We start from the raw sequence: 13,028 nt of genomic DNA on the forward strand, positions 1-13,028 counted from the left end.
CAGAAGGGCCAACTAATTACTGCCGCTCGATTAAAAATGAGCAGCAGGCACATCAGTAGCCATACAAGTTGATCCACTACCACTTGACACAAAATTGCTACCACCATGAGGTTAACTATAATATACATTAATCGACATTTACACAGGTGACTAACACATAAGTGGAGTGCAACAGCCACAAACCAAAAGGGGCACAAGTAGGCCACCTAGAAAGTTGCTGCCATCCACAAACAGAACAGAGACCCAACAAGGGTGAGCTGTCACTTCAACAAGCCAAACTGGACACCCAGTGGTCCTCAACCACATCCACACTTACTGTCACACATGAAGTAAACCGGCAACATACAGACTTGAGAAACGTGGAGGTCACACCCACCACACTAAGATCTGTGGAGTGATGACACCCAGTCGAAAGGGTCAGACAAATGGCTGCGCTTCAACATATGCAGAGAGCAGTTACCACAACACAAACGGTCACAAATGCAAGATACTGGAATCAGAGGCATTAGTCACAGCTCCACAACATTGACCACACAAAATGGAGTCATCGCACAAGAGATCACAACCCAGGTGCTGTGCTGAAGGGTCTCAAACCCCATCTGCCAAATGAGATGGCTAACTAGCCTACCTAGTCTTCAGTGGATCCCCAGGAGGCTTCTTTAAACATTTAACTAAGGAAGTGGGAAACAGACCTAAGTCAAAGTCTCCTGCCACACCCTGAGAATATACCCACACACCTTCACTAAAACATAAGGTCATTAAAGACAAATACACACAAGTATTTACTTCGCCTTATGGATATTCTATCCAGGACGAGCCCATATTTGTCATGTCCCACGATTATGTGGGGTCTTGAGGCGGACAACATAGATCAGTGAAACAAATCAACACCAAGCCTTTAAAACAGCCTCAACCATGGGATTTATTACCATCAAACAATAGAATAAACTCAACGTTTAAAATCCCCAGCTGAGGCCCAGAAGCACCAGCAGTCCCCACACTGCAAGCCTCTTTTCTGATCCTGGCACAGGAGCTTTTAAAGAACCTCAATCCACTGGCCAGGTGCCCCTCATTGATGACTGATCGGTTCAATCATGGTGGAGCTAGAGGCAGGAGTCTATTGTTTATCAGAATCAGAAAGTATTTATTGCCAAGTAGGTTTATACCCACCAGGAATTTTTTACAATGAACATAGAAACATAAAGACACAATAAATACAACATACATAAGAAAAGCAATAAAAAAAACAAAAAAAAAAACAGTATTTATTTACTCACTATTTACCTCTTATCGCATTACACTATCTCACATTGAGGAAACACTAGAGACACTCTGGGACAATTTCGGTGTTTTGTTTAATAGTTCTCAGACACACTGTGCAGCAGAGCCCCATTACTGCACATTTTATGTACCTGCAGAAGTGGCTGTACTCCAACTAATAACATCAGTAGGAGTTTCAGTTAAGGATGGTTAATGAAGCTGTGATATCGCATGTCCTCACCTCATGAAGGACAATACCTCCCTAACCTTTCCTGTAGCTTTCAGACCCAAGACCACCACTGTTCCCCTAGCTCAATGTTTAAAACTGGATCACAAATATTATAGTCTTAATTAAAATGTCCTGTAGTTTCCTCAATCAGCTGGAAAATGCTTCTGAAAGGATACTACATACTTGTTGGGGTCTATTTTCAGCAGCGGATTTATACAAACTTGGTGCTGCAGTGAATGTTTTCAGCAGCAGGATCCGCTAAAACTACACTACTTATGTCCATCATTGTAAAGGAACATGTCACCGAGGGCAACAGTGTGGCTCAATGTGTTTTAATAGTTTCTGGACAACAATGAATAGGACTAAAGAGCACAGAGGACACAGCACACACAGTTCTTTGGTTTACTAGTTTTTGGTCTTTCAATGGTATCTGATGACAATGAAAACACATGGAATAGCATTGGATTTTTCATTTGAGGTACAGCTGTATTTTTTTTTTTACACTTTATTAAGGTTCCTCTCATGGGTTTATTTAAACAACCAGTCTGTGAAGCAATCCATAATTTTTTTAATTTCCAATGTACAATCTTCAGTTGAGCTTGACATTTTTATGATCAACCATTCAAGGGCCTTTGTATTGATGAGGTTATATCGGGATTATGTCGGAATTCTGGTCTGTTTTAATGCATGAGTAGTTTATTCCATGACTTAAAAGAATTATTGAAACTTTCATATTCAAGTGTTCATGTTCGTTATGTAAAAAAAAACTAAATCAGACAGTCATAAAGTATTCACTTACAGGTATTTTCCAACTATTTAACACACCTTATTTAGCCTTTTGAGAAATGGACCATATAATGGTCAGGTGTAGAAATCCACTTACCATTACAGTAGATGTGATTATCTCCAGACACTGATGCAAGAGAAAGCTACAACTGATACAAGGAAACACACGTGGATTTAACTGACTTTTTAAAATTAGACTCATACTTTGAATCTCAAAATTAAAACAATGTAAAGGCTTTAAAAGTGGTGTAAGATTAATAAAAAATGTTTTACAATGCAAGTGGAAGGAGTCTCACTTTCAGTAGCAAAAAAAAAAAATCCTCCATACGATCTTTCTTTATAACGAACACTATTTCAATTTCATGAAACCACGGAGATGCCATCGATACACTTCGATGAATTCCGTTTTAAAATATAGCCAGGAAAAATCTGTTGAGGATTATCAAAAATTACAGTAACCAGCAATGGAGTCCAGAGGAACTTAAACAAAATCCTGTGCCTGAAGGCCATGTATGAAGTCAGTGATACAACTTTACAACTCTGACGCTTTATTGCTATAATGCTGGCCGTCCATTCAGTTTGTCATGCATTAGCGCAATGGCTCCACCCGTGAAGTCTCTGAGAACCTGCACCGTCTCCCTCTGGAGCTGCAGCGACTCCCGCACAAACTCCTGCTGAGTCTCCGCCAGCTGCTGCACCGACTCAGACAGGAGTTCCAGGGAGCGTGAAACCGTCTCCAGCAGGATGTTGGTGGCGTGCTGCTCCTGAAGGCTCAGCGATGCACTATGCAGGATGCTGTCCCTCGTGTTCTGTGAGGGCTGACCTGGCAGCGAAGGCGTGGCTGTTGAGGTTGAAGGTCCGGAGGGCATCTGAGGTCGTCCTTGTTTCTGGATGCCGTTGTTTCCTAAATGGTCCTCTGTTAGTTTTGATGCCTGAGTCGAAGGAAGTGCGTCATCCCTTTGGTCATCGTCTGAGTCTGCAAATGCAGCATCAGCGTCTTGCGTGACAGAAAAAGGGCTCATCAGTAATTTGTCATTAGTAAAACATGTTCACTGACTTCATATGTATCCAAAAGTTGACATCTCACCTTCCGTGGCAGGTACTTCATACTGCACATCGAAGGAAGGTTGTGATGAGTCTCCTACAACATTCAAATAAAGCATCCTCAATGCATTTCTCCTCAATAAGCAGTTAAAACAGCAATTAAAATGAATAGTTATTATAAATCTGTCACCCACAGCAGGTACTTTCAAAAGAAAGGTGAAAAATTCTTTGTTATTAAGTAGACATATCAAACTTCAGTGGTAGTTAACTTTTTGACAAAATGGTCCGTTTAGGTTGAACTATTCCTTTAAGCACTCATGACTTGATTTTCTTTGCTACCTGCAAGTCCACCAATGGAGTAAGATGTTGGTGGAGGCATAGATGACATGTCCAACCCGCCGTTAGGAGAATTCTGCATTCCCATCATATCCTCCTCTTCCATTTCTTCCTCATCATCGGGCACATCGTCATCATCTCCCAGAGGGCCGAAGTCAGCCATGTTCTGGTGGTCGTTGCCCATCTCCAGGATCTGAAGCACTATTTTCTCTGTCTGGTTAAGGTCTCGGGAAAGACGTGAGTTGAGGCCCCTATTGGGCACTGTCCCTGACCGCATGGCAGCCACTTTCCGCTTGGTGTCACACTTGAGGTCCGACCATTTCTTGATGACCTCAATGACTTCACGTTGACACTCTCCGATCTCATTGACACGTGCAGTAATCTCTGCCCATGTGTGCTTCTTCACATCTGTTGGTACACCACGATTGAATTTGCCTTTGGAGGGAAAAGATTAAAATCAATAAGACATAAAAATGCTTGCTTTTGAATCTCATTAGGTCAATGGTTGGGCCAATTTCAACATGTTATCATTAAAAACGTCACTGTATCTTTCAGTTTACAGTTGTGTGCCAAACTTTTGTATATTCAGACACAAAACCTTGAGGCACCATCTCTACTTTTAGAAGATGAATAAGTCATTTGGCAGCTAACGACACATACCCACAACAACCATTCGATGCTTCCTCACTTCATCCAACAGTATGTGGACTTCGCTGAATGAGAACCGGGCTTTTCTCTTCTTGAAGCGAGTGACACTGTCTTGGTTGAAGAATAAGGATGATGATGGAGAAGACATCCTCCACACTCACAGTCAGCAGCTGCTTTGTAGTCTCCTCTGAGCTCTGCCGTAACCCCTCCAGCTGCGTGGCAGGGCTCAGGAGTCTGATTAACAGCACGGTTAAAAGAAAGAAGACATTTTCAATCCATTAAACTATGCAGTTGATCTTTCGGACAGAGAAGCTGGGGTAAGTATCTTTAATGCTGTGAAACACTCGATCAGCATCAGCAGCTGAGCAATAAACGTGTGACAGTCAAATTGGGTTATAAACTAAATATTAATAAAATCAATATTTTCAATAGGTTATTTGTAAGGCCGTTACTTGTGCATGCCCAAAGGTTCTCCTACAGTTCAGCAGATACATAGTGCAGGTTAAGTGTGAATATTAAACTGTTTGCACTGGCACTGATGACTGAATGAACAATGGACGATGCTATAGTTATTACTACACATTCGATAGCCTAATAGCTAGATGTATCTGGAGAGCATTCGTACTTATACTGAATTGATGCTATTCCCAGCGTTGTCCTGGTTATTTTAACATGAAGCGGTCGTTTAAATATTCTCATATACAGCAACATACGTGTATTACGCTGTGTTAAATGTAACTGGACATTACAGCTAACAGAGGGTTAGCTCTCCCTGCAGCAGGACGCTAGCTAACGCTACATACCAGTCAGAAATGGCTAATGAAGGGGCTAGTCCACGTAACCTCGCTGGAAAAGGGTGTACGGTGATGGCAAAGATGTCTAACGAGATGGTGAACATACCGGAGGACAGAGAAGTTGGGATTTCGTCCAAAAAACGTGAAGATTAACTTCCTTATCGCCGGGATAGCCACCGTCAAGCTAACCAGCGTGAAGCTAACGCTAAGCAAAATATGTCCGGTTAGCTTTAGTAAGGTAGCATGTTTTACATGAGTGCGTAGCTCAAATATTGCCGACTAACATAACATTAATGTGACACCAGCTACTATATGACGTTAAATTATTGGTTTGACGTGTAACTTACACATCAAACAACACGATTATCGAGTAATTGTACTAATTAAGATGCAGGGTTTGTCTTAGATTTATCGCTCTAATATGTGGTTTTATTTTGAAGGAGCAAATGTAACTTCCGGTACAGTTGACAGCTGACATTACCAAAACACACACAGACACAGATAGGATTGTTGGTATTTATCACTATACAGCATTAGCAGTTTGTACGCTGTTGCTGTACAAGTCATGCAGATTCTGATTTTATTTCAGGTTTTTCAGAGCACATTTTATTTAGCTGTTTTTCTTTCTAATCAAGGTTTAATACTAGTGCACAAGTAGTCTGACTCTAGTTCTCTAGATAAGTATATAGAGATCACAAAGGGACAATGTGATTTGGTTGTTTTTGAAACATCATCACATACAAGTTCTAAGTTGGTTACAATTTTAAGTCAAAAAAAATAGCCACAGAAGCACATTTAAGTTACCATTTATTTAAAATATGGCACATATGTATTTTACCATACATTTTCAGTAACATTTAAATGACCACGGCTTCAACTGCATGGTTTAAAAAAAACGTTTGCAATCCATCCTTTCAATTGGCTGCATGCATTTGTGGCATACACATCTGTTATATATGATCAATTCACACACAGTGCTGACACTATGTGGCGCAGGCACAGTAAACAGTGAGAAGTGATAATGTGATCAGGAAGCGAGGACAAACAGAAGGCTATTGCAAAGTTGCACTGCTAGAATCAATATTAAAAAGCTAAATATCAGCCTGCCCAAATACAACATTGTCTCATTATTAATAGAAAGAAGATATAGATGTGGGTATACTGAAATATATATATTAGCATACTGTCTCTAATATAAGGTGACTTTAAAGAGAATTCGGGATTTTAGAGAAATTCTTTGTTAAAATGGTCTACTGTAGAAAGCATCAGTATCACTGTCCACTATGCATTTATTATACCAATGTAACTGTTGCACAATAAACATGTGTACAAATAATCCAACCAAGATCTGTCTGTGACAGGCTGTGTTGCAAACAAACCATAACCCATCCCGTTCCTCACTTAAATTATATTAGTGGACTCAAAGGTTTTAATGAACTATCTCTTATTCAGTACTATTGGGGCGGGTTCACAGAGACTTAATGGAGTTAAACTAAAAGTAAGACAGAAAATGTATATATAATTTTACATGGCTGTCGCTCAACTATTCTAGTCAGAGTGGATGGACCATAGGGACTTTCACAGAGACTGGTCAAAATCAACACAGCCATGTAAAACTATACATGAAACAACTGTCAGTACATGGGATTTGGTGACCTCATGTAAATCTCACATTAGCGTCAGCCCACTTCAGCTTCTACAGAACACTACCTCCGGCACAATACCTGTTAACACCTCTGGTGATAGCTAGCTTATCTAGAAAATATGGCCGACCAAGCTTGCAGCTACATACCTAATCTTCCACCAGAGGTTACCTCGAGTGTGAGATTTTTGACAGTGATGAGTGTCGTAGCTTTTCCTGTATTTCAGCAGCTGACACAGCGTTGATCGAGATGTGATTGTTCCTTGACCCAACAGTGTAAAACCAGCCCCAGCTACATTAGAATGAGAGATTCCTGCTTTCACATTAGATTTTCAAATTTTGCTCGTTATAAGGCATATTGATGTCGGCCTTTCTGATTTTGACTTGTGGGTGGAGGCAAATCAAACGGCTGAACAAAAACCAATTCAACATGCTACCATATTTTAATTGAATTATATAGGCTTCGAACTCGTCCTGAGTATTCAGCTAGGGGTACCTTTGTAGATGTAGGTTTGTACCTTTTCTGGCAAGTGCTACAGAACAGAGTCCCCCAACACTTATTGCATTAATATTCTAAGAAGCACGCACAAGGGATTTGCTGATAATCACAGGAAGTTGTAAGGAAAGTTGATAAAGTATTGTACTGTGTAGACAAATAAAGTGGTTCCGTATAACAAGCAGGAGAGATGTCGTCTGGACTCAAGAGTACATGGTCAACTGAAGCCACTGAAAAGAAACAAGAGCAGAGAAGATGACTATTTGAAAACAGCTACTTATTCCTAAAAAACAGAGCCACTGCTTTTAGAAAATCTGAATTCCAGTCAAGACTCAATAATGTTGCAAATATCTGAGAGGACTTTACCTCCTGGACATTGACTTTGATAGTCCCATTGTTATCTTTATCCAGGGTTTTGAAGGAACCTGAAAACAGAACAGATATTAAGCCTACTATACCTTCAGGTCATGAGTTTTAATCCCAGGTCAGTCATTGTTGTCACAGAGATAAAGCTGACCTACTAATAAAGAGATCAATTGATTTTAGGACTGGTCTTTGAAACTTACGGCACATGGCATCTAGCCTCACAAGGCAGCCAATATAGTTATCAAAATCCATGTTCCCATTTTCATCGCTGTATCTGCGAATTATCATCTTGAACAGCTGGTCATTGAGGGGGAAACCTGATAAAGAGATGAAAATGCAAATATATTCAAAACAACTGGTATGATATTCAAAACATTAGCCCTTTAAACAGCCTCTCAAAACCATTTGACTGCCCATGTCTGTCAAGGTGTATACATAACTATGTGATGAGAAAAAAAAACACATTTGATAGACTAAAGTAGTTTTCTGGCTCCAATATATCCAATATATTCCTTGTTGAAAACATTTACAGACTAATAGTTAATAAGATCCTAACTGCGTTTAAGTTTGTTAAGACTCATATTTACAGCAGTTGGGCAAAAATTTGAATATCAGTTAAAAAAAAAGGCTCACCTGCAGCTCGGAAAGCATTGGGCAGCTCATCTTCACTGATGATGCCTGATCCATCTCTGTCGTGAGACTTATACACTCCCTAAATAAGAACAATATAAGAATTTAAAACATCATTGGCATCTGAAACATTTCCTTTTAAGCTACGGTACTGCCTAGAAAGACTACAAGTAGAAAAATAAACAGTTACTTTTCAACAAAGCAAATAGTTGCCAATATAGCTGTAGCAACTGAATAATCAAAAATTATAATAAATTCATCATCTATCTGAATTTCAATAACATTTCAGTCATCAGATAAGAATATGTTTATAATGTTAATAATAACATAAGTATAACAGGAAATAAAATGTCCTGCAATGAAGCCAGTTTAATGTGTGGCCATCAATTAACAGATTCAAGTGAACATAAAACATGGCAGTTCCCACAAATAACAAATTCAAAATGGTCGCGCTTTACTTGCCTGCCATTTCTTTATGTTGTTCCAGAGGTGTTTGAACTCATGAAAGCCGAGTTTCCCTGTGCTGTCACTCTGAAGAAGCATTAAGGACAACACAACAGTCACCCTTCAGCTTTGATCAGCTACTGCATCACACGTGGGCATGCTGTATTTGCCCAAGGAGTATTTTTATATGCCTTCGTTGTGACATTCCCTCCCTCACAGCAGGGAATGTATGTCAACGTTTTCATCCTGTTCTTACACTACATATGACAGGGATCACATAACAGCCATTTAGTTTCACAGTTTTCAATATACTATTCATGTTTGTTACAATTAAAAAAAATATAAAAGACTTTACTTCAAGCTTACAATAAAGAGCATTTTACAAAAACATGATGGCAGAGCTCTTTTATAGCACAGCCCCTTGCTTAAAGTGCAGTAAGCCAGAGGAGATCTACTCATTTAACCTGCACACAAGGTCATTAAACCTGACTATACAGGTACAACAGACACAAATGAATGCAGGCTTAGCCCAACTTTTAGTCTGTCAGTTACTCCCTCAACTATCAATGCATGTTCTCAGCCTTAATGAGCTGTGGGGTGTGACGGAATGTGGTGAGTCAACCCAGCTCTCTTCCCCCCCCACCCAACCAAATGCTGATGTATTTGTTCTGTGTATTTAAAATCTTCACTTGTATAGCACTTTTCTAAACATGGGTACAAAGTCCTTCACATAATACATTGCGAAAAAAATAAATCAATAAACTGTATTCAATTTAATTTTAAACATACTGTTGACCATACTAATCAACATATGGAACCTAATCATGATAGAAAGGATACATCCATGACTGCCACCATGCTCCTGCAAGACTCAATGCTGAAACCATCTGTCTTCAGATCTCCATCTGAAATATGATAATATAGACATACAATGAGATCATATAATGCGGCAGATATGTAAATCATTTAAGGTCTTAATCGCGACAGAGAAAGACAGACTACACAGGAGTATAAGAACTACACACAGGTTTGTTAAGAGAAATGCAAATATGTCTTACGCTTTCCAATGATTTTATTCAGGATGTCCTTGAGCTCATTTGGGCTCACTTCCATGTCCTGTATGACAAATATTATTATAACAGTTAGGACATCAGAAAGCTGTACAGACACCCAACTGCATTTTTTTTATAATTGAAATTACAGATCTTCTTGTGTTAATTCAATGGAGTAAAGGGTGTGGTTACTGCAAAGTACAGCAGTAATCCAAAGAACAGGTAGACTCACATCTCCAGCGAGCTGCTTGAAGACTCTGCGGAACTGTTTCTCCTCATCATTCTCATGCTGCTCTGCATATGCAAGTGGTCTACGTGGAGGAGGCTGGGGGACAGAGACATTGGCAAATAGAAATTAAAACTTATCATCTACAGTACAGTGTTGGGAAGATAGAGCTGGCAAAGCAATGTGTCACTCACAGGGTCAGAAGGCACAAACTGGGCTGGGTCGATGTTGCTAAAAAGACAGGATGAACAGAAGTAAGATTAAAAGTCAAAACACAAGTCACAACTCTTTGTTTGAGCTGCTACTTCGGGCAGATTCTTACCTCACAACATCGATGACGCCTTTGAAGAGTGCTTTGGCAAAAAACATCTTCTACCAACTGTGAAAGTGCAACATAAGTCAGAAGAAATTATTTACACAACAAATTTAGATTCTTGAACATGCTCGATACCAGGCAACATTAGACATTATTTCTATAAAGGAACAGTGAGAGTTTAAAAGCAGGAGTAAATGGCATGCAACATATGAATAGGACACGGGCAACGCAAGGAAAACATTAATGTCAACCTTCACAAATAGGAACTGGATTCAACGTCATTGATTAGTATGTAGCTATCAGGCTGATGCTATGTTAGCACCTTCAGTGTTTGTCTAGCTAGCTACAGCCGCACTGGTTGAGCTTGTTATAGATCAAGCAATGGCATGTCTTGTTTTGTGTAATGAATAACACAGTCCCATTAGGGGCGGAGGCACACCCACTAGCCCCTCTCACAGTGTTTCCTGTTAAGGAAACACTTAAAGCACAAAAAAGACTGGAGATAAATTACACTGGAAGGTTGTGTCAGTGTGCTATCAGCTGTTACGTTAACATCTTAGAAGTTTTAAATACCAAGTAGTTAGTGAAAAATGTCCTACTTGGACGTCACTGCCAAAACCATTTACTGCCAAGATTGGGTGAGCTCGCAACGAGCTCTACACCCTACGGCGCGCACGATGCAGTTTTTAACGACACATTGTGTTGTGGTTACAAAAAACAGCAGCTTAATGTCATAAGAAACAGTGGAACAGTGGCGCTTCAAGCTAGCACGGAGTGGCCTTAGCTTGTAGATTTGAGCTCATTACTAAACTTCAGCGTTAGCTAAGCTAACATCGAGCTAACGGACATGGTTAGGTGCGATACCTGTCAAAGTGCTCAAGACTCAGAATAAACGTGGTGAGCAAATATCTAATCCCCACAGGCGAGGTTCGTCTTTACATCTGACATTTATATTTACCGTGAAGCGACAGCAGCCAGGGAAGTAGTGCGAGGATTCGGGCTGAGCAAGTTCCACTAAACTACAGCGAGAGAACAGGAGGCTCCGTCAACAGCGACACACCCCGAGACGGACGCTGCGCACAGGAAGTGAGGAGCCGGAGAGGTGCTCGCCTCTTTATATACAGTCTTTATCTTTATTTACAGTCTGTATCTTGATAAACAATGTATAACTTCATATTATGTATCTTCATATACATGTTTAACTTCATATACAGTTTATATCTCTATATACTGTCTGTATCTTTATACACAGTATATATCTTTATATAAATTCTGTATCTTTAGTTACATTATACATAACTTCATGTACAGTATATATCTTTATATACAGTCTGTATCTTTAAATACAGTCTATATATTCATATACAGGATATATCTTTATATACAGGATATAACTTTATATACAGTCTATATTCATATACAGGATATATCTTTATATACAGTATATATCTGTATATGCAGTCTGTATCTTTATATACATTCTATATCGTTGTATACAGTCTATCTTTGTGAAAGTGGGATGGATGGAAACACTAGGGAAAAACACTAGAGAACAAACAGTTATATCAAGGCTAAGTATAAGAGACACAGGACTAAATAAAACAATGCACTTAATAGGGAAACATCCATCAGGACAATGTGAATGGGGTTTTGGGGAAGAGACTGTGGAGCATGTCATCGCCACACAGATCATGTTCAAATACCTTCATATGTGTAGACCAATTTTGTTTGGCAGAGACCCTAGACTGAAATCAAGAGGCAATAATCCCACTGTTTACCCGTTTGTACATTCAAGTGCATGAATGAGACCAAAAACCTGGATGTGCTGTATTTATATGTTTGGAGCATTGCACCCTATGTTTATACATTGCGACGAAGAGCAGAGGACGTTTTCGTAGGCTAAAAGGTGCCGTTAAGTGCTTTTGAGTTAGGGTCAGTTTGCAACTATCAAAAGTGTAACATATTATACCAGTTTGGGGAAAAAAATTCTGATTATTGCATACCATTGAATGCATCATCACTGATTTCGCTCAGCGTGTGTGAACTGGTGCAAAGCGTGTTCCTGCCACCATGTGGTTTGGAGTGCCATCGACCTTGCTACGGTAGTTAGCTGCAGCAGATTTTTTATACCGTTATCCAGTTTTTACTACAAAAAAGATTTTATTATATTTCTCTCCTCTCGGTCCTCTGAGTGTACTGAGCCAAAATCATATTTATAACATTCTGTTTACAGAGGCTCTAAGTGAACATAGCAGTCCTCAGTATGAACATATGGCTGCAGTAAATTTGAAGACATTTGTTTTGTGCTGTGATAACAGTCATCTGGGCACAACGTTGGTTGTCTACAGTCAGTTATAAAATAGTCTAAAGGGAAATTATTACCAGGGATCAGAGAGACAGCATTTCCATCCCAGCTACGTCATACTGTACATATGGCACAATTGACAATAAAGTTGACTTTGACTTAGCAAATATAGCTTCATATATATATGTCTATGGGAAATGTATGGTCTATGTCTACTGCAGGTGTAGGGCAGAGAGTGAGTGCTCTGGTCAGGGAGGTCATTATCTCACCCAGCAAACCATCTCTGAATGCTGATATAGCACAATCACTCTGATCTGCATTTAAACCGAGACCCTCAGGGACCCACTTAGAGAACCCAGGTGGGTCCTATAGTTTGACAACCACCGTATTGAACGATTGAGGCCCCATTAGAGCGACGGCAGGGCCTTGCATCCAGGCATGTGGCTATTTCCTT

At 39.8% G+C, this 13,028-nt stretch overlaps 2 protein-coding genes across 3 annotated transcripts; both read right to left on the reverse strand.

Moving 5' to 3' along the window:
* Positions 1–2,167: 2,167 nt before the first annotated feature.
* zgc:153990 (uncharacterized protein LOC768125 homolog) lies at positions 2,168–5,753 on the reverse strand. 2 transcript variants are annotated; one of them, XM_062405801.1, is made up of 5 exons: positions 5,204–5,753; positions 4,316–4,537; positions 3,659–4,090; positions 3,363–3,416; positions 2,168–3,272 (listed from the first exon to the last, which is right to left on the reverse strand). In XM_062405801.1, exons 2-5 carry the CDS (start codon positions 4,449–4,451, stop codon positions 2,830–2,832), a joined length of 1,065 nt encoding a protein of 354 aa, XP_062261785.1. In that variant the 5' UTR covers positions 4,452–4,537; positions 5,204–5,753; the 3' UTR covers positions 2,168–2,829. The 2 variants fall into 2 exon arrangements, with proteins under 2 accessions (XP_062261785.1, XP_062261786.1); XM_062405802.1 differs by lacking the exon at positions 5,204–5,753 and adding an exon at positions 5,107–5,199.
* Positions 5,754–5,887: 134 nt separating this feature from the next.
* Positions 5,888–11,347, reverse strand: capns1a (calpain, small subunit 1 a). The gene is made up of 11 exons (XM_062405803.1): positions 11,228–11,347; positions 10,276–10,332; positions 10,148–10,184; positions 9,960–10,052; positions 9,734–9,791; positions 9,516–9,580; positions 8,694–8,762; positions 8,235–8,313; positions 7,802–7,918; positions 7,602–7,660; positions 5,888–7,465 (listed from the first exon to the last, which is right to left on the reverse strand). Exons 2-11 carry the CDS (start codon positions 10,320–10,322, stop codon positions 7,439–7,441), a joined length of 651 nt encoding a protein of 216 aa, XP_062261787.1. The 5' UTR covers positions 10,323–10,332; positions 11,228–11,347; the 3' UTR covers positions 5,888–7,438.
* Between the last annotated feature and the right edge of the window lie 1,681 nt (positions 11,348–13,028).

The sequence above is a fragment of the Platichthys flesus genome, chromosome 15 (genome assembly GCF_949316205.1).
Source record: "Platichthys flesus chromosome 15, fPlaFle2.1, whole genome shotgun sequence".
Classification (NCBI taxonomy): domain Eukaryota; kingdom Metazoa; phylum Chordata; class Actinopteri; order Pleuronectiformes; family Pleuronectidae; genus Platichthys; species Platichthys flesus.